Source organism: Aythya fuligula, chromosome 15 (genome assembly GCF_009819795.1).
Source record: "Aythya fuligula isolate bAytFul2 chromosome 15, bAytFul2.pri, whole genome shotgun sequence".
Taxonomy (NCBI): Eukaryota; Metazoa; Chordata; class Aves; order Anseriformes; family Anatidae; genus Aythya; species Aythya fuligula.
This window is the reverse complement of record NC_045573.1, coordinates 4,260,315-4,282,426: the sequence shown is the minus strand read 5'-3', so window position 1 is coordinate 4,282,426 and position 22,112 is coordinate 4,260,315. Positions and strand designations below refer to the sequence as shown.

Here is a 22,112-nt window from a genome sequence, read left to right as displayed (position 1 = left end):
CTTTTTTAGAAAACATAAAACTGTGGATGTCATGGGCCCAGGCAGTTGTTAAGATCAGAAATAGAGATTATATTATTTAGAAAAACAATATTAAGCATATTTATGGAAGAAGAATCCTGTATGAACTATTAAACACAGCTGTGTGTATGCAACACGTAGCTCAGGAAATGGCTAAAGCACAGATTAATGGAGTTGAGAAGTTGTAAATAGTGTTCTGTCATTGGGCTGTTCTTGTGCTTTGTGCCTTGAGCAGCAAGGACAAGACAATTTCAAAGGGAGGAAATGTGGCTAGATAGATCTTTATTCTGGCCATGTACCACCAAGTTTTTGTTTTACTATGTGCAATTGCAAACATATAGGCATTTTTTTATCAGAGATTTTTAGGTAACAGAATTTAAGTGTTATGTCATTAGAAAAATTGAATTTTAAAAAACATTCTGAGATTTTTGGAAAATGTTTCAATCTATTTGACAAATCTCTGAACTGTCTCACTGCTGTTACTGAAAAAATAATCTGCTGTCTCAGATGTTTTTTGTGTATTAGTAAAGAAATCCTAGAGGAGTCAGGAAGAGAAGAGGTTGACTTTTAAACTCTAACTTCTATCCTAACTCTTCCTTTGAGCAGTTTAGCTTCCAAGGGGATTAATAGGGAACTCATAATCATTCTCACAAGATGAGGTCTTATTGGAGATATGGGAACCATGACTAGACCAAATAATTTATTTCTGCTGAACTCTTCTAGTGCATGTCTGATTTGTTGAAGAATGCGGTGCAGGAGCATGGAAAACCTATCTTCACGTGGATTATTTTGCTGAGTGTCTGTAACCCAGACTTGTGAGGGGCAGGTACTTGCTCTTATATACAGTATTAAACATAGAGGCCTTCTAATCCATTATTACACAGACCTAGCAATCACCAGCCTTTAAAAAGAGGGTAAATGAAGGTTGCTGTCTCTCTGCTGCAAGCTAGGACTGGAATAAAGCACGAGGGGAACCACAAAGCTGCCCTGCACCTTCACTGCAAATAGGAAGACAGATTGGATTTCCCCAGCCCCATCAAGTTCTGTGCACAAAGCCCATTTGCTCAGGCTTTGTGCACTTTGAATGTGTGAGAGACAGATTAATTTCACAGTATAAGGAGAGATTAACTGTAAATAAAATTGCAACTTGCACAGACTAGCTTTATACTTCCCTGTAATGGAGTTTCAATGTATCAGACTGCACAGTAACTGTGCTCTGCTGTATATCTTTCAGCAGTTGCTGGTGCTGCGTGCATTTTCAATGGGTTTCCTTTAAATGCTTTTTCTTTATTTGCTTATAGAAAGTTTAGGGCTGCAGGCAGTGGTGGTGGTGTCTGGGGAGCGCAGTTAATTGGACTTTAGTTCTACCTGTTTAGACAAGTAGGTGGAAAGATGCTTTTGGGACTCCCCAGTAGTCCACTGGGAGCTAGAGAAAGCTATAAAAATAAATAACAAAAATGACACAGTGAATATTGAGAGTCTGTTATCCAGGTTCTTAAATAAGTTAAATTTGGCAAAGAGTCAAGCATCTGTTTCACAGATGGGGAAACTGAGCCTCAGATTGCATAAATCATTTGCCCAAGGTTACAGAGAAAGTGGAAAAGCCAGGACCAGAGACTCAGTCTCCTGCTTTCCCTTCTCCTCCATAATACTGGATTGATTTGTCAGCCTGTCTTTGAAACAATGAAGTGCACTTTATATACATGCTGAGAATTAAGCTTGTTTTACTTAATATTACTGGTCTTTTAGGCTGCTCTGTAATCTCTCAAACAAAATGGTACTGCTGGGAAGGGCATAGTCCAAAATGTCTTTAAAATGTTTTCTTCTTTTTATTATTTTTTTTCAGCTGAATTTTTAGAGAGGAAAAGAAACAAAATTTCATGGAGGGTGGCAGGGAGGAAAGACTATGCTGTAGGAGAAGCAGAGAAGAAAGGAAGCTGTTTTTAACCATTTTTATAGCTAAAGAGGTAGCAAAATGATAAAAGAAAATGTGTAGAACTTGGAAGACAAATCTCTCTGGGAAGATCACTAAAGCCCAAATGAATGCTGCTGACAGGCATCAGAATGCCTAGATAAGATCCTATTATTCAGACTCATAACTTTGAGTAGAGGAAGATATCCGTAACCGAAATGTAGAAAAATAGAGATGGTAATATTCAGTTTGTCAGCTGAGGTGGTGATAGGATGGTGTATCTCACAGTGATTGTAGGATTAGAAGGTTTGCTAATACTGTTAGTAGAATGGGATTTATGGAATGACACCAGTGTTAAAGGTTTGAGTGTATCGAATGCAGGATTTCGTTATTTCCTAGGTGCCCATCAAGTCTAATGTGTGGGAAAATGGACTTGCTATTATTTAAACTTGAAATCATTTCCAGGCTTCTCTGCATCAGGAGAACTATTCCATTTTGCATCATCTGTTTCTTCATTACTCGGTGATAATTTGTATTTGCCCAGGAGGATTTTCAAGAGATGAATAGCACTCTCACCGAGAGTTCTGAACATTGAGGTTTACGCTAATTCTGTATATGGGCTGTTGTGGGAAGTTTAAATTATGTCTATTGCAAGCTACTACACTGCATCTATTCTTTATCAGACAATGCACTCTACATAGTGGATTTCTTCTGAGATGATTACCTCCTAGATTATGAGTACATTTTATTTTATCAGCAGAACAAAAGCATCAGATGTGATTGTAGTAAATGATACATGTTTATAAAAATAACAGCAGCAATTGAATGTTGTTTTTCAATCATTCCTTACATTGTTTGTACATTTTTTCTGAGAGCTAGTACAGCTTTTGTCTGTAGCAAGAGAATACATGTATTGAAAGGAGATATGAATGGAAGTAGAATACAGCAGTATTTAACTTTGGGATTTTTAAATGATAATATGGATCCTCCGTAGTGCTTTCCCTAGGAGGATCTTAAGTCATTGCCAGCATTACAGAGAAATTCATGGTCGTCACATGCTCAATTCATCAGTGACATCCCTTCCTTAATGCTTCTGTGATACTCAGTATTTTTCTGCTTGGGCAAACTTCATTCACCTGTGAATTTAACTCTGTGGTTCCAGTGTGATGCATGCAGCAAGGGGATGTGAAGCACCCAGGTTTTCAGTGATACTTTTTGAGAAAAAGGTACTGATTACGAAAATAATGTTATGTTTTGGGCTGAGGTAACTTAAATCAGTTTGATACCCTTCTGATCCTATGATTATCCAATCACATAATAAAATATCTGCTTCACTTCAGTTCTCTCTCGAGGGCTCTTAGCATTTGATCAGTTGGGGATTTCTGGGATTTAAAGGCAAAACAGTTTCTGATAGGAAGAGTGTGATAGGAACATTTGTGTACAGCTGTTCTAGGCCCCTGACATCTCCTGAAGGAAAGAATCCTACACTGTTTGTAAATATTGAATTTACAGCTGCTTCATTGCTGCTGACTGGGAAATGGCTGCAGCAAAACTGGAATAAGTGTGTCAGTGTTTATGCACATGAAGGAAGAAAAAAGGAAATGGGATTGTAAGTTATGTTTAGGGCAGTTTTATTTTTTTTCTCCTAATGTCTGTATTCTTCAAATAACAGGTGAAGCTTGAAAGTGAATAAAAATAATAATTTAAAGTTATCTCATTGTGGCAACATGCTGCTTGCACATTAACTCAAAATAAGCTGCCGAATTAGAACTCGAGTACAGTCATGTGAGCATTTCATTGCTTGTGTGTAATTTGCCATTTCCTTTTTATTTTGACATCTTAGCTACAGTAGCACAGAAAAATCTTATTTGGGATGGAACAGTCTTACAGACTTGCTGCATTGCCACACTGCTGCTGTTTAAGTAGCCTGATTCTGGCTTTCAATGTGAAATTGCTATAAATCTTATTTTGTAGTAGCATGAAATATGATTGGGTGAAGGAAGTAATTTGATAACATGTTTTCTCAACATTCCCCCTTTCACTGTTTGCTGGTTTTATTCCCATATGTTCTGCAGTGTATTATTACCATTGATAATGTAAGATGCAGCCTCCCATTTATCAAAAGCAGCTTGTAGAAATATAAATAAGTAGTGTGGAAGGAAGGGATACCAGGGATATGACCATAAGAGCATTGTGTGTTTCCACTATCTAAAGCATGTTGTGCAAAGACTAATAGCAATTTTTTATTTTATTTTTTTTTTAACAGGAGTTCCCATTCCCTCCCTCGTCTGGTATAAGGACTCTGTTCCTCTCAGCAAGCTGCAAAACCCACGCTACAAAGTCCTGCTGAGTGGCGGACTGCGGATCCAGGCTCTGCATCCTCAGGATGCTGGAATCTTCCAGTGTTTTGCTAGTAATAAAGGCGGGGAGATACAGACGTACACCTACCTGGATGTGACTAGTGAGTAAGGAGCTGTGATAGAGATTGATGAGCTGTGTTGTCATTTCTGTTGAGCCTACATCCGTCAGATTTCTCTGTGCTTGTGTAGTTCGGCTCCCAGAACCTTCATTTTTTATAAAGTGTAGCTGTCCTGTCTGTAAGATACCCCCAGATTCTCTGTATGGTCTGAAAACAATTTGCTGAAGCCTGTAGAAAATCTATCTTTGACATTAGGGGCTTGAGGTGAGCTCTCTTATTTCACGCTGAAAAAATGAAAACTAAGACAAGAAAAAGAAAGGTTAATTGTAAAATATTTTCTGTTCTCCTTTATACTTAAATTATTCAGTACTCCTATCGTGTAATTCTGTTCTGAATTGGAGCTAATGCTCCATGATTGTGCATGGTATCATTTTCTCTGCCTTTTGTCTACAACTACATTTAGCAGGAAAAACAAAGTAAATTCAAGTTAAATGTCTTTTTTGTTTTTTGGCCAGAAAGTCTGACTAAGTAATTTGTTAATGACATACATTCTTCTCTATGGAAGAATTACAAGTCCTAGTAGTCTCTTTTAAAAGCAATTATTAACAGGCATATCCATAATATTTTAACGCCTCTTCAGGAGGCTGATTTTTAGCCCAAGAGTAGTTTACACATACTGACCAGAATTTCTGCAGCCTTCAGAAACTACATCAGCCCCAGTTCAATATATATCTAGGAAACTGCAGCAACAAATGTAGTAAAATGCAACTGGGGGAAAATAAGAGAGAAAAAAAACTTGGAAAATGTCTTGGATGAGACTCAGGTTCTAAATTCTTTTGGCTGACATTTAAGTTTCAAAGTTAATGCCTTTCTCAAGTTGCTTTTCATCTTAAAGAACTCTGTTATGAAGATGAAAGAAAATAGTTTTGTTTATCTAGATTTCCCAACTTCCCCCCAAACACTCATTTTGAGCTTTATCTGCCTTTATCTGTAAGCCATCTTACTTGTACACGTGTACACACTGATAGATTTTTATTTTCCAGGTAGGTAATAAACTGAATTAGATAATTCCTAGGAGGTGAATAATGAAAGGTTACAGTCACTGCTGAGAGGTTTTCATGTATTATTGTCATGTCCTTCTCCATGATCAGCTCTATAAAAGTGGATTTAAAGCAGTCCGTGATAATAGGTAAGGGATCTCTCTGATAGCTGATCCATTGAGTTTTTTAAATTTTTGATTCTAGACATTAAGCCAGCATTTATACAGCCTCCAGAGGATACCACTGTTACTGAGGGGATGACTGCAGTGCTGACCTGTGAAGTTTCAGGGGCTCCAAAACCTGCCATATCCTGGAAGAAAGGTAGCCAGTTACTATCTTGTCATGGAACAGCTGTAATCCTTGTTTTCTTGTCCATTCCTATTCCTAAGGGTTTGTAGATCCATTTAACATATCTTTATTTCTTTAGTTTTGTGAGCAGAGGGTTTGTGGTGATCCTGCTGTGAGCCAGTGACCTGGATGGGTTATCACAGTGTTTTGGAAGAGCTAGAATTTACAGTACTTAATCCAAGCAGTCTACGTGACAGTAATCATGCTTTTTTTCCCTTCTGTGTTTCAGGAAACCAGATCTTAGCCAGTGGCTCAGTTCAGATTCCTCGGTTCATTCTTCTTGAATCTGGAGGGCTCCAGATAACACCAGTTTTCCTTCACGATGCTGGCAATTATACTTGCTTTGCAGTCAACTCTGAGGGATCTCTGAATGCTTTTGTGACGCTGACAGTGTGGAGTAAGGACAATGCTTTGTTTAAAGTCTAACTTTAATCAAGTACTAACCAGTTTTTGGTGTATGCCCAGGAAATTTTCACAATTATGCTTTTCTAGTTAATAGGGATACTTGTACAATTTAATAGTAATAATGTATTTATTGTAGGAAACCTATCACAAGTACTCTTTTTGTTTGTAAAATCATGTATATGATCTGATACAGTTTGTGAAAGAAAGTGTGTTTAAATAGAGCATCTAAATTATAGTTACAGTTTTACTCAGGTTTTTCATTGGTGAATCTTGCATTGGCCTGCATTGCAAATCAGCCCTTTTACCTTGCAGATTAGGCTATTTGCAGTTTCTGTCTGCCTCCAGGAGTCCGCGGGCAGTATAGAACAGCTTATGGTGTTACTAAGGCTGTGGCCACAGGTTCAGTAGATGTGCTGTTTCTTATAACTGTAGTTCTTTGTGATTCTGGGCGTTGTTGGAAGCCAAAGCAAAGTACAGCAGACTTCTGCTACTGTCTCATACTACAGATTGGCATGGCACAGCCATAAAATGGCATGGCAGCCCATGAAATTCCATCTTTTATTGTTTGCCCTTGATCTCTATTATCTACCTCTCTGGTAAGAAACCAGATTCATTAGGTTTACCTGTGTTACGTCTAAGTGCAAGGTGAAATACAAGTTCTGTGTGACTGATCCAAACCAGCAGCTGAAGAGTTAAAGTGCAATGTGTTTTTCTGCTAGTAATGATAGGAAATAATAATCCCTGAGCTGGAGCTAAGAGTAATTAAAAACAATGAAGATGATAAATACAAAAGTATTGTGGCTCTCACTCTTCTCCTATACTTGAACTGTAACTGTGAGACTGATTATGCTGCTGATGTGCAGTATGTATTTGACATCTGTTAATGCCAAAAAAGTACAAATTACATCAGCAACATTTTGCCTTTTGAACTTGGCAATACGTGAAAGCAGTGCTGGCAGTAAACCTAATGTTCTTGTGTCATATGACTATCATATCTATACCTCAATGACAATATAAAGTCAGTAGATTTATGCAGATGTTATAAACTGATTGACATCCAGGTGCATGGATCAAGTAAAAGAGATCCTTCCTATTAATTCTCAAGGGAATGGTTCTAATATGCATTAAAGACAGCTCCTGTTCAATGTACTGCATTGAAGGGGGGGCGGAAAAAGTGACTTCAACCTAGCAGTTATGTAGCAACAGCACCCTTGTAAAGCTGGAAGGCATAGATAGGCACATCAGGAATAATGCCAAAAAATCCATGCTATGAGGTATAGCCTTTGGTTTTGCTGATGATTTCATCTATGAGATCTCAGTAGATGCTGATCATCTCTGTAGGGATTTGGGACTGATTAACATTATCCACATATCTTCTATATTCATCTTGGTTGACTACCTGCTTCAGATGATGCTATCTGCTGCTACTACTGTGTGCTAAGCATAATAGAGATCTTTCACACCTGATCAGGTTGCTGTAGTTACAGCAATTATTGTGTCCTGGGTCTCCAGGAGGTGCTTGAATAAAGATGTTTTGAAACATTTGAGTAAACAAAATATCTTTCTTACGTGAAAAATTCAGACTATCAGAAACTCCTCCTCTCTTAACCTCTTTATAGTGTGCCATTCAAGTTTTCCTCTTTCTGTGTATTTTTCTAGTGTCTGTTTTTTTTGCAGAGATTTTCTTTGTTTTTGTTTTCTCCACTCCAAATAGCGTGACTTGTTTCCCAACTAAATCTGTGTTGTTTTGATTCATTCGTAACGCATTATAAACATACTTGCTGCCTTGTGACTTTAGGGAGTTTCCTTAGACACTTACCACAAAGACAAGTGAGAGTTAGTACAGCTTTAGCACTCTTCCTGCTCAGAGCACTGCTGGCTCAGACTCATGCCTTCTGCTGCTTTTGCCTCTCTGCACCCCACGGTGTACAACCTCTTCTTGACACAATGACATTAGAGGCAGGGGAGGCTTCACAGCAAAGACTTGAAGAGGAATGGCCTGCTTGCTTTGAATGACAAATGTTCAGTTGCCTGCTCCCTGAGTGAATATCCAAGTCAAAATGCTGTAATTTCACCTGAACTATGGCTTGTGTTCCTTTCAGATCGGACTTTCATTGTTCACCCCCCTGAGGATAGCACTGTGATCAAAGGAACTACAGCCACTCTGCGATGTGACGCAACTCATGATCCTAGAATTTCAATCAGGTTGGTGGTGTCAGTTCTTGTTTGTGTGGTTTATCTGAGCTTAATTTTATAAGCTATAAGAATAGCATTAGGTGAAAAGTTCCAGGACCTCAGATTTCAACACCAGACCCCTTATTACTGCATTGTAAGGTTGTACACTGTATCATTATTCATATAAATCCCATCTTCCTTTTCAGCCTTGTGTATTATTTACAATGAGCTATGTTCCACTTCATGACTTCAATATAGCCTTCCATGATTTTACTGTCAAGGTTAATACACTATCAATAAAAGCAACTTGTCAGAAGCTGATACTTAATGAGAGTAAAAGCCAAAGAGAAGGAATAGGATTTCAGAAGTGTTTACGTTGAGGGTGTATGAAAGCAATGTGAGATACCTATGTTCTTGGAAACAACTCAATAACTAGGGGCTATATTCTGCTTTTACTGCATAAAGGAAAACAGAACTTGTCTGAACTATTAACACTTGTACTAGAGCACTTAGAGGAAGCTCACCATTTTAAAATAAATTTACCGTGAAAATTTATGTAGTCTGAAAGCAGCACAAATTAAAGAAAATGCAAGGGACAGCTTGAAGGAAGCCAGAAGGGCCAACTGCAGAAAGAACTTCAGAAAGAGCAATACAGATGTAAAAGTGTTCTGTAGAGATACTTAATTGTAAGACCATGGACTATACACAGATCTGTGACGTGTCGGTATGTATTTGTTTTAACAGATGAGCTCTAGTGAACTTTGCCATAATAGTTTAAGATGTTACTGATTCTGGCAGTGTAAGGTTATTACAGTCTTAGCAGAGCTGGGCCAACACCTCAGCTGTTACCTACAACTTAAACTGTTGGTGAAGGTGGACTTGCAAACTTGAATGTTTATGAGTACATCTTTTCCATATAAAATACAAAGTATTATAAAATAGTGTCTTGGATGTAATTACAGTACTCATTCTAATCACTGATCTAAAACTAAAATTTATAATGGGCATTGTTCCTGAAAGTATCCACAGAGGCCTGACATTTTAAATATATGTTTATGGAAGCTGGTATCTTCTTGCATAATTCAGATAAATCTATTTTGAAGTTCTTTTGAGTAATTACTGACAAAAACGTTGTAACACTCAGGTACATTTGGAAGAAGGACAGTGTCATAATAAATCCATCCAGCAGTTCCAGGATCACAGTAGAGAAAGATGGAACCCTTCTCATCAGCCAGACGTGGTCAGGTGACATTGGGGACTATACCTGTGAAGTCATTTCTTTTGGAGGAAACGACTCCAGAATGGCTAGACTAGAAGTCATGTGAGTATTCTACCTGTAAGATAATGCTATGCTTGTTTTGGGATGCTCTTGGACATTTTTCTGGAAGTTCATTCTAGGAGATCTGGTTTTCTTTTAAGTTTTATTTTATTACTTTTTTATTCGTTTATTTTAATGGGAAGTTAAGTCTGGTTCATTCCAAATTAAATTGCCTTGAAATGTCCTCCCTTTTGCATGCTGCCATGCCAGTTGGATTTTCAAGTAACTGAAGCCTTGGAAGATACTTCCAAGTAATTGCATCTGTCTGCATCACCATGAGTACATGTCCATCTGGTTGGATGATCAAACCTAGGGATTAATAATTAAAGGGTTGTAGTCTGCTTGAAGGCCACTAATAGATGGAGGGGACTAAAATGGGATATGTCATGTTCAACATCTTTTATAAGTGATCTAGAGGAGGTGGTGGAATGCAAGCTCATCAAGTTTGTAAAGGGCACAAAATGAGTGGGGAACAGTTGATATGCTGCGAGGTAGAGCCACCATTCATAGGGGCTGAGATGGGCTGAGGAATGGGCCAACAGGAAACTTATGAAATTCAACAAGGACAAAGGCAAAGTCCACGTCTGGGGAGGAATAACCTTTTGCAGTAATGCAATTTGGGCTCTGACTGTCTGGTAGCAGTTCTACTCAAAAGAGCCTGGGGATCCTGGTAGACGGCAGCTGAACATGAGCCAGCTGGGTGCCCTGGCAACAAAACAGGCGAAGAGCATCCTGACCTGTATTAAAATAAGCACAATAGATTGACAGATGGGATTACCCCCTTTTACTTGTTGAAAGTCATTAGACTGCATCTAGAATACTGTGTTCGGTTTGGGGAGCTAGTCCCTTTGCAATATGTGTGGTGGGAGGATGGGAAGCAAAAGCCGTGAACTGAAGCAAGAGCGATTCAGGCTGGATATAAGGAAAAATGTTTTCACTTAGGACATTCAGATGTTGTAATACGTTGCCCACAGAGGTTAGAGTTTTTCAAGACCAGGCTGGATAAACTGGTCTGAGCTTATGTCTTACCCGGCTTTGAGCAGAAGTTTTGGCCAGAGACCTCCTGACATCCCTTCCAACTTGAATCCTTCTGTCACACCATGCTAAAGGACTTTCCCATAAAGTCCAGGAGATGCCAAGGTTATAGGAAATTGTTTCCCTCCTTTAGTATTTTTTCTCTGTTAAACATATATGAAAATAGCTGATCCCTGAGCAGGCATTGCTTATTCTTTCATTCTCTTTATACATAGGTTTCCAGGGAAAAATATTTTTATGTATGCCTTTCTTTATTCCTAAGGATCTTTAAAAATTGAATTTAGAAAAAAAAAATGTTTAAAGTACATTTCCCTTCTGAAAAAGGATTATAAAGATGGCATTGCAGGGTTCTGTATTTTCTATTTCTGTCATTCACTGGAGCAAAGTAAGCTTCCATTTTATTTTTATCACTAAAAGCAACAACTGCAGTTTTGGTACATGTGTGGAGCAGATCAAACGAATAAGAAAGTAACGTTTTATGTAGTCTTATTTTTTTCATTTGAGTAGTGCCCCATGCTTTAATTTAACTAAAATTGCATCTGTTTCTGCTGGTCATGCCTGATCTCTCTGAGAAGATGGCAACTTCTGCTGTTGGCAGTATAATGAGTTCACCTCAGAGATTTGCTATGCAGAGCGCCGTTTGATACAGCATTATTCTGACAGTGCCAAGGCTAGATCAGATGCCCATTTTCAGAGAGCGGTCATACATTCTTTCTCTAATTAAGCACTCCTCAGCTCTCCTCCCGGAGTACATTTTACTGCTGGTATGAGTCCAAGAGCAGAAGACAATTCAAAATATACTGCTACTATATAATCATACTTTTTCTCTGAGGCTGTTTTTGAGTGGAGGGCAGAAAATTATAGAGTAAAGACTGAAAAGAATGTTAAAACCCGGCTTTTGAAGTAAAGCTACAAATATGTGCTAAACACTTATGCAGTCTTAATCCTAAATATCAGAAGATGTCCTATGCAGCCCAGTATAGCCCAGAAGATATATTTATTTGCAGGTTCCGGTTGACCAGTAAGTTTTATACTTCTTAAAACTCATTCTAGAAGTTAACTGGGCGAGACACATCTTGTTGATGCTGCTTTTCCTTGCACCCCACCTTGTTGCAGTTCTGTTGGCTGCCTCTTCACGACCCCATGCACTGTGACCTGCTCTTAATCCTGCATCTCTGCTTCCTCCAATGTTCTGTTGTTGATTGCCTACAACCTGCCTTTCCTGAAGGAATTAAAGAAATATATCAGACCCACTCCTTTAGAGGTCTTCAGTAACTGATAAGTCACTCAATCATACCTTGAAATGTGACATTTTATTTCAAAGTGGTGCTGCAGATAGTGCAATAATGCCAAAAAACATTGCATTCCTTTGCAGCGTTTGTCATTATCATTTGGCTCAGCAGCACAAATCTATGAGAAATAGAGATACATGATACAACAGAAATGAAATGAGGAAGAAAATATGTGGAAAAGAAATGTCTGAAGTAAAGCTTAAATTAAATTCTAGCTAGTATACGAATGACAGATCTATAACATTCCCAGTTCTCCCAGATAATTCTCTTGTGCAGAACATTAACAAACAGGGCATGTACGTTTCCATCGATGAGCACTTACACTTCAGTGCCTTGAGTAGCACTAATGTCAGACAAATGTTCAAAGGAGGCCTCTCAACCAATTACAGACTGGAGCAGTCTAGCAATGAATAATATCATAGCCTACCTAGCCTTATCTGACAGCTCTAATTGTCTCACCATTTTTTTCCCCCCAGGATCCTGCATATCCCTCCTCTACCTCTAGGCATGTAACAGGAAATTTTCAAAGGCACAAATAAGTTTGTTACTGATTTCTATTCAAACTGATTCAATTCAAAACCATCGACCTTCAGGGTGACCTTCAGTTATTCAATCTGTGAGTGGCTTGGTTTTCTAATCTGTGAAAAAAAAAAAAAAAAAGGAAAGAAAACTTTTTCCTCCTTTTTCTTCCCTCGTTTGAAGGCATGCCTGGAAAAAATGTACCATTTCTTGCTAGAAAAATGTATGGTGATAGCGCAGTAGAGTTCTACCGTGGCTTACATTGGTAGTGCAAGAAGGATGGATCGTTTTTTCTCAGCGCGTCTATGAAGAAATAAAGTATTTGAAAAGAAAAGCCAGAAAACTAATGAAGAACTTGCTAAAGTGCAGCCAAAGGTTACCTTGCTCATCAATTTTGCACTGATGGTACTTGGGCACAGAAACTAATTGCTAGTCAAGATACTCTATTCATTCATTTGTCTTTCTTCTAAACGTGTTTATTCTTCATGTACATCACTTGATTTGATTTGCACGAGGTAAAACATTCACAAGTGATGTTTCTATCCTGCAAGAGAGAGATTTTAATTTTTTACTTATTTACTTGTTTTTCTGGAAGAGCTTCTCAACTGCAAATAAAGAAACAATTGCAAGTCTTTTGGTGATAAGCTAGTGCTTCTCTTGTGTTCCTCCAAGTTATAAGAGTTGATCCTGAAAATAATTGTATATAATGAAACTTTCTAACTTCATTTAGCTTGCTTTTATATTCCTGTAAATACTATACAGAATGAAATACAGAGAAAAAAATGCTTGTTCCTGAAGCTGCATAAGCTTGAGTTATCACAGTGCATCACTCTCCTGACAGAAAACACTGATGATTCCAGCTCAAAGTATCCTGAGGGTTCTCAGTGTATATAAAATATGCAGAATTACCACTATCTGTGCCTGCTGCTCAATATCTGCCTGTCTGCAGTCCATATTAAGGGATCTCTTTGTTGTATGAATGTGACTAAAAAGTATGGTAATGCTACATTGTAGGAAAATCAAAGCCCTGTACAAGCTTCTGTTATGTCACAACATAGAGTAAAATCTTTTAGGCTCTTTCTCTATGCAAAAATATGGGGAGGACAATGTAATACAAAAATAGGCAATTTATTCCTGGCAGCAAGTTCATCTTCTTTCAGTTCTCTTTCACCAAAGTACTATTATAGTTCTGTCTTCTTCAAAAGCAGGAGAGGTGAGCTAACCACTTACAATGAAACCCAGTGTGAAGCCAAGAATGCACAAAATGAATTTTGATACCCCTTTTTGCTTGAGATATTTGTAGTTGCTACTTCTTCCAAATACATCCCATAAAATGGCTTGATTACTAAAAACAAGATCACCAAGACCAATGCAGAGTAACAAATGAAAATGATGGCTTTTTACAGACTTATTTTTATATGGTCACATGTCCCTCAATTCCAGCAGCCTATCTCTTTTCTTTTTGTAGGGAGTGAAAACAAGAAGGGTATCGAACTTGAAAATATATTATTCCTTCATCACTAAAAAGAAATCTTCTATTTATTTTTTCAAGCTCTCTATTGAGATGTTATCCAAGAAATAAAGCTCACTGCTGAGTCTAAATACACTTGATACTCAAAAAGAAATGCCACCCAGAAATACAATTGGAAATACAATTTTGTCTGTTCATTACTGAGCATGTTTTAGAAATGTAGGCATTCTTAGCAAAAAGAAAGCATAAAATTTGGAAACCTTTCCCAAGGCATCCGTAGACTTGAGCTTGTGGTAACTGCCAGAATGATGCAAGAAATAAATCTCTGTGCTCTGGGATTTGACAAGTGCTTAATTTCAAAAATCCACCTTGATATAGGCCTGCAAAAGAAAAAAAATGTTCAGAACTAATCGGTGCCTTGTAACAGTCCTTCCTGTGTTTAAAAATCAGAGAGGATTCTTTTACAAGAGAAACTGGAAAGTCCTGAGCAACAGATGATGTGTTTATTTAAAATGTTATAAACTTTTATGAGCAAAGCCATCAAGGCTGACGGCTTTGTTAGTCTTCTTGCCTCAACTTCTTAGAAAATTATCAGGTGTAGCAGATGAACCACCTGCTCCCAAGTAAAACTTGTATGGTGGACCTGATTTAGGAAATCATTTATGAAGTAAGAGCAGGGCTTTTTATAAACTGACAAGAAAACTTGTTTAATCTCCCTTGCCTTTTTAGTAATCCCCTCTTCAGTCACAATCTCTCTAATTACCTGCTGTTGGACCATTTTTCTCAGAAATCTCTCCAAACTATGTCTGGTTTATTTCCCGTAGCAAATAGTTCTGCTTTTAGCTAATTTTATAAAACACTGGATGTGTTTGCTGAGTAAATTTTTCAGCTACCCTCTGGCAGTGATGAGCTGACTCAAACATTAGGGTTTCTGTTTTGAACATGTATCATCAGTAACTAGCTAATAATTCTCTCCTAGATTGTCACAATGGTTTCATGTTCTTTTCTTGAAAATATGCTTTTTCAGTTGCTTTGTCAGAGTCCCCTTAGGTCACCTTGGTGGCTATGCCATTAACCCTGGGCTTATCTATCAATTACAGATTTCAAAAGTGTCTGTATACAGTTTTTGCTATCACACAAAGTAAGTTATGAAAAGTTTGACTCCATGCAACTCTTCAGCATTAGAGGAGTAAGGCCTTAAGATACTGAAAAACCTTCATATATTTTCAATGTGGGGCTTCAGTGAATAATAATAAAAATAATAGTAATAAAAAAGGATCATAATGATGAATTATAATCTTCCAGTGTCTGATCAAGGGTTGCTATGTGACCCACGTGTTACTGTCCTAAACCTTCTTGGTGTATCAGAAGTTGAGCAGTTGTCATCTGAGGTTCTTTTCATCCTGAAGAAGGCTTGAAATTACCATTCCCTCCAATGACTTTGGATGATAGCAGCAAGGAAAAGTAATTCTCTGTAAGGAAAAAAAAAAAAAAAAAAACAGTAGTGATCTGTTTTTGGGAATGTGAATATTCATGGTGGTGTCACAGGTCTCATTTATCATCCCTTCCACACAGTATGTGTTGAAAATGATAAGGGGACAAAGTGCAAGTGCTTGCTAAAGTAGGAATTACTATTTATTAATCTCTGCTTTTGTATAGTACAAAGAGAGAAGTTCACTTCTGTGTTGAAATGTCATTGTAGTTTTAATTATTTATTTTTGTCCAGGTGTGTTTTGTAGGCACTTTTTATGTCTGCCTTGAGGGATTTAAATCTGTAAGCACCATCTGTTGCTGTTCAGTGTGGACACATGGGTAAAGAATATGATATTAGTGGAGATCGGTGTGTTGTATGGCTGCTGCAACTCACGTTATTCAGCCTCTGAACAGAGTGCCTGTTTCCATCATGCTGCCGACTGATTACCATTTTATGTCAATCCAAGAGAATAATCAACTCAATTAAAATCATGAGCAAAAACAAACTTCAGCTAAGTTTGTGCTTTAAAAAATGTGAAGAAGGGAATGTCTCCTCTCCTCCAGAAGCACTTAGATATTTGTGCCCTACAAAAAAAGACTGATCCATAGATTCTTGCTTTCATGTAGTCTCTTTTTTCAGTCGTGTAATGAGCTGTTAGTCAAATGAGCTGCTAGTTCAAGCCTTCGAAATGCATGGGGAAACAAGATTAGCCAGTGAACACACACCCTGAAAATATCCTTAATGTATTCCAGGAGTGTTTGTTCAGCTCCCAGCAAAGGAGTTACTAGGGGTATGTTTGCAGGGAGCGCCCCTTCAGCCATCCCTTCTGTGCTGCTGCCCCTGTGAGAGTTGTCTTCTGGAGGAGGCTGGAGCTGCAGCTTGTCCCACGGGGCCTGGTGATAAATGAAGTGGGGACTGCGACTTCTCTGAGCTGTGTCACAACAAGACGTCTCACTCTCCTTCAGTAATTTTCTTTGCCAGCTTAATCACAAAAACATTTTTCCAACCAGCTTGCTCAGGGACACGATGATAAATTGTAGCGGAGGTTTAATGTTTATTATAATTTAGTGTTTCATTCAAAATGAAGTAGCACATGCCTGTAATCCCTGTGTGAATGGCCACATCTTAAACACCCGCTCCATGCTTTCAAACAACAAGCTTATTCTTGTTTTGCGGCCATCTGCCCTCCTACCTTGTTTCCGTGTCTCCCTCTTCCCTAAACTTGCTAATTTTGCAGCACTCTGTTCAAAATCTGCATCTGTTGGGCCTGTTCCTGTTCTTCCCTGTGCCTGACGTTTCCTCTAGCCCCAGAGTGACCGTGTCTTAGCTGTTTTTGTATCAAATTCTGGAGCCTGGGTGCAGCAGGCCCAGACTAAGTGGGAACATAGCCAGCCTACGCTCCTTGTAATTGATGGAAGGATCAAAGAGTCTTGACCAAGTGATTTAATAAAGCTAATACCTGAATTTCTGTCATTCCAGAAGTCAAATTGAGGTGTCATTCCTCAGAAAAAGACTGGGGTTACCATGCTTCTAATTTGGTTAGGAATTTAAAATCAAATGAGATAAGATAAGACTTGGGTCCCAAGTTTAGCCTTAGGAAGCATAGGTGTGGGTGGGTGAGAGCCTTCCACTTGTGTTGTCTCCTTACCTGTGTATTTTTCTGGCAATTCTTTGGCTCTTGCATTTTCTACTTTCTTTCCTCCCTTCCCCTCTTTCTTCCTTCCCTGCTTCCTTCTCACCAACTCCACAGCATATGGCCACGACAAACAAAAACATTCACAGTTTTAACAGAAGAATAATAAAAGTACGGATTGACTCTTGTACTTTCCTCAGTCTTCCAGTAGAAACCTGAATCCAGAGCATATTTATTGTTCTGGCTTAAAGCCAGACTCTGTATTTACTTCTGTGAGTGGCTAAGGAGTTGCGGCTTTTAAATAACTGTAAGCCTTCAGTAGCATGATACATTACGATGTGAAATTGCTATTTTTTAAATTAAGGATATGAAGTCCCCTTGTGGCTTTCTGCTCTGGCCAGAGCAGATTAGCAGTAGTTCATGCTGAGGGAGGGTTACTGCTCAGCTTTCCTGGGGAGAAGCACCAGACTGAATGGGCAAAATCTGGCCCTCCTTGCTCTTCCTTCCCTGTCAGAGATGCTCATCCTCCTTAGGAACCAGGATAGAAGGAGCAAAAATCAGGCTTAATTATAATGACTGAAGGGCTCTTATCACTTAATACATATCAGCCTTTAAGGGATGTAGCAGAATTCAGTTTTCTCACTGCACCGTGCAGCCTCTGACTTTCAGGCAATGAGTCCAAATGAAATGTTTTTCCATAAATTGCCTTTATGTAGAGAAATTACACGTTTTAATTGAGCTGCTGTTTTATTTTTATTTTTTTTTAATGTTTCGTTTTGTATTTTCATGGGGTTTCTGCAGGCATTTTCTCTGTATTTTCTGGCTGGGTGCTTCCAAAAAAATCCTTATTATAGGAAGGAAAGATTCTACCCATGACAGGATAAGCCTGAATCCATGAGTAAATCAAGCTGTTCTGTAGCCTAAGAATACATATGGTAATTTTGATTAGTAGCTCTATATGGATAGTGTCAATGTCTTCTGCTTCCTTGAGTATGAAAAATTCCATGTTAAATCGCATCTCCCATGTGTTTTACTGTTTATACATATTACTGCTGTCACATTGCTAGGACATCATTGTAAGAAGGGGAGAAAAAGCGAGAGAGAGAAATTTATTGACCAACTTGTCTCAATCAAAAAACAGTATGAAAATTGGCTTTTCCCACATTTAGCAACATTTCCATTAGCTGTTCTAAGCATCAGCCTTGGGACTTTCAGCACAAGTTATTTTTTTCCCCAAATAGGACAAAATTGTGAATAATTCAGAGATGTCTTTCATTTATTTAATTGCACAATAGCTGCTGGTAGTTTTATATCTATCATCATACAAGTCTGATGCCATGTGCCTTTAGCTGCCTATAAGATTGTCCTGAATGAAATGTAGATTGATTTTTCTGTGCATTTTTTTTTTCTTTTTTCTTAACAGCGAGCTGCCTCATTCCCCTCAGAATCTTCTGGCCACTCTGAATTCCTCATACAGCCGTAGTGTGATGCTTTCCTGGGTGCGTCCTTTTGATGGAAACAGCCCTGTTCTCTACTACATGGTCGAGCTCTCTGAGAATAGTGAGTAAAGTCAAATATGTTTCAATCTCATATACTTCTTAATTATTCAGCCTTCTTGCAGACTTGGCTTTTACCAGAGCCACCAACAAAATATTATTGTAATTTGCTAAATGAGCGACAGTTTGCAGGGAAGCCCTGGGTTTTACACTCAGCTATTAACATCCTGAAATATTTGAAAAACAAAAAAAAAAAAAACAACAACAACAACAAAAAACAGTTAAACAGTTCTAATATGGTGAATTTGCTATACAGGAAAGTCTTAGTTCTACCTCCAGCCAGCCTGACTTCAGGCATGTCAGCTCATCCTTCAGTGCTTCTATTTGACATCTGTAAAATAGAAGGAGTCATATTTATTTCTTTCCATTGTTGTCTTTTGCTCTGGGTTCTTAGATATCCTGATGCATTCAGAGCCCCAATTTCACTTGAAAAGTGCAGGCAGTATGATAACACAAGGAATTGATGGTCTGTCAGAGGAACCAACTTGGATGTCAATAGGAGCAACTGTCATATCTGTATATGGTTTCATATGTTTTCTCCACTTTTCCTAGGCTTTTATTTCATATCCTTCTTTTAAGTAGGTGGCTGAGGATACAGAGCTGCGAAATATACAGATATCTAGCTTCATAGATTGCAAACCTGGTCTTTGTGAATGCCCACTTCTCGTAATTTTGTCATGCTGCATGTCTGGTCCTTTGTGGCTGTCAGTTTGCAAGGTTATTCAGGGACGCTGCTAAATGCTTCTTTCTGAATTGATTGAAAGATGAGGTTATATGGAAATCAGTCACCTTGGCAATACTTTCTAATCTCTATCACCCTAGGAACTGGAAATCCAAGCCTAGCAATTGATGAAAAAATTAAGAGCATCACTTCTTCTGACATGTGGAAATTAGCCACTGCATAACTGAATGTGAAACAGTGCTGATTTATTATTATCTAGAGAGTAGCATTCTGTTTTGCCACACAGGGAGTTTGAGATGAAGCTTGAGCTTCCAATCACATAAACCTTTGTGCTTTGCAGGCTGGAGTACCTAACTTTTCAGATACAGAGGTCCCAGAACTGATGATCTTGACATCTGTTGAGCAAGGTGCAGTGTTCTAATGGAAATCTGAAGTCATGCCTAGGACCACTGTCCTTAAAATGGTTGTCTTAGAGCTAAGACTCCTGATTTATTTATTTATTTATTTATTTATTATGGATGACTCAGAAAATTCACAGTATTCTGGGCTCCTGGCTCCCACCCCACTGCACCTTTTTATCACAATCTGTTTTCTTATCCCTCTTCTCTCTCTTTCTCTTCCTATTGCCTACAGGCCAGTACTGCACGTCTGCTTCTCCTTACGTGTTCTTTCACCCAGGGTTGTTACCCTTGCGTTTCATGGCTCCCAGTGGCTTTGACAGAGTTGAGTTAATAAAATCCCAGTCTGGGGACATGATGCAAAGATACTAGAGCTGTGTTTATGTGGAGGCAGCAAAGAGCTGACCGAGCATACGCACTTGGGGCCATAAGAGAAGAGGCAACTCACTTGGTGTCCTGGTGAGGTTTGGAAGGTCTTTCAGCGTCATTATCGCACGGATGTTTTGCAGTTCTAGTAAGAGAATGGGCTAGATGTGCCATCATTTCAAAAATGCTATAATTCATTTGCTGAAATCTGTAGAAGGCTCAGCGAAAATCAACAATGGTTCTCCAGAAATTATGCAGTCTCTCAGAACTCCACGGGATCCTGTGAACTCTTGCTCGCTCCATGATAGATCCAATAATTTTGGCTGATGGCATTGCAATCAACCACTGAGAGAGTCTCATTATCACAAATCATAGGTATGTTTACTTCAGCAAGCTTGCAGCTGCAAAAACCAAACACAGACCAGTCTTCTTGTGCATCGAGCATCTGAACTCCCAGAAATACCCAAGATCTTGCTCTCTTTTGATTTTCATCTCTATATTTACTTTGCTTTTATGCCTGGTCTCTAAATGGTTACTCATTGGAGTAGGATAGGGAGGAATTTAAGCCCCTGAATACTCCACTTTTACCATGCTCTTTAATTTCATATGTTATTGCTCAGCTTTAGAGATGTCAACAGAATAGTGGAACAGTGTCAGCAGTGACTTTGGTTTGCAAAGCTGACTTTGTCTACATACTGTCACTGTCTTGTTTTGCTTTTATTTTTGTGAAGTATTTGTTTTTGAGGATCATTTTGATCTCAGTAGCATGTAGTCAATATCTAGTTTCTACAGACCTGCCACTCCTTTGGAAAACAGCATATTTCCTTGGTGCTGTCATGTTCCCCTCCCACCCCCCATGTGATGTTCATGAATGAAGCTGACATTTGATCTTATGTAGGTATAGTTTTGTCTGATATGACTGTGCAGCATCTTTCTTTGCTTTTCAAAGAAAACTTCTTTTCAGGTTTTCTATCGGTCCCATTTGTGCTGCAGAAAGAGCAACTGTCAGGGATTCGGCATGTGCCCTCCTTGTGCTCACATCCTTGTGTCTGTAGCTCTTTCACTGTCAGCAGCAGTGCAATATACTTAACATCCCAATCCCAGTTTGTTTTCACCCATCTAAAGGTTAGGGAGGGACATCAGAATTCTGATTTATTTTAGCAAATCTGCACAGAAGAGTTTATTCTTGGATCTGTGGAGTTTTAATACATGGGCTTTGCTTTACTGCTACAGGTGCCAAAATGTAGCCTAGTTTTTTCATCCTTTTAGTTGTTTTGCTTTGAATTATTTCCTAATAGCATTTAGGATCCATTGTACATTTTGAAGCACATACCGTAAGTGAATACATAATAACAGTATCTGTTTCAGAGAACTAGCTGAAGAGGGTTCAAAATAATGAGTGTAGATTTCAGGGGACTAATTACTAGCTACATTAGAGAGAGGCGTGTCAATCCACCTGGCATGGATTAGAACTCCTTTTCATTAATTTCAATTCAGTAAAGAGATATAAAAACCTTATTTTAATTAGAGGAAAAAAACAGTGACAGATCGTGCACATAAATTGCTGGAAATATGAACAACTCCAGTCACCAAGTCACCTAATTTTTAAAATGAATGTATTTGGCACAATGTAATAATTCTCAAATTACAAGTATTCACAGTAGACTGTGTCTGTGGGTGATTTGAGACATATGGCCTTAAACATTTGGGGGCAAATTTATAATCTAATTTGAAAAGCACAGTTCCAGGGAAACACAGTCATTAAGTATTCCTGCCCACACAGAGCTGGGAAAGTGAACCTCCATTTGAAATAGGATTTTCAAATAAATAGTAGCATAAGTTGTTATTTGCACCAACATAATTTGTGGATGTTTTGTGACCTGTTTAACCCCTGTTGCAGCATACTGAGGAATTCCAGCGGAGAATCTTCATGGTGTTAGAAGGAATTCCGTATATTTTATTCCAAAAAAAAGTTTAGATTTCAAGGATTAATCAAAAATTATGCTGACTGTTTTTTTATCTGAACAAGTGAATTAATACTTAGAGAATTC

At 38.4% G+C, this 22,112-nt stretch overlaps 1 protein-coding gene across 3 annotated transcripts in view; it reads left to right on the top strand.

Moving 5' to 3' along the window:
• Nucleotides 1-22,112, top strand: part of SDK1 (sidekick cell adhesion molecule 1) — a 387,420-nt gene that overhangs the window by 247,400 nt on the left and 117,908 nt on the right. For all 3 annotated transcript variants that reach the window (XM_032197267.1, XM_032197266.1, XM_032197268.1), the window contains 6 exons: nucleotides 4,197-4,391; nucleotides 5,594-5,710; nucleotides 5,967-6,134; nucleotides 8,245-8,347; nucleotides 9,462-9,638; nucleotides 18,483-18,619. In XM_032197267.1, the coding sequence (XP_032053158.1) occupies nucleotides 4,197-4,391; nucleotides 5,594-5,710; nucleotides 5,967-6,134; nucleotides 8,245-8,347; nucleotides 9,462-9,638; nucleotides 18,483-18,619 (897 nt within the window). The remainder of the gene's footprint in view (nucleotides 1-4,196; nucleotides 4,392-5,593; nucleotides 5,711-5,966; nucleotides 6,135-8,244; nucleotides 8,348-9,461; nucleotides 9,639-18,482; nucleotides 18,620-22,112) is intronic.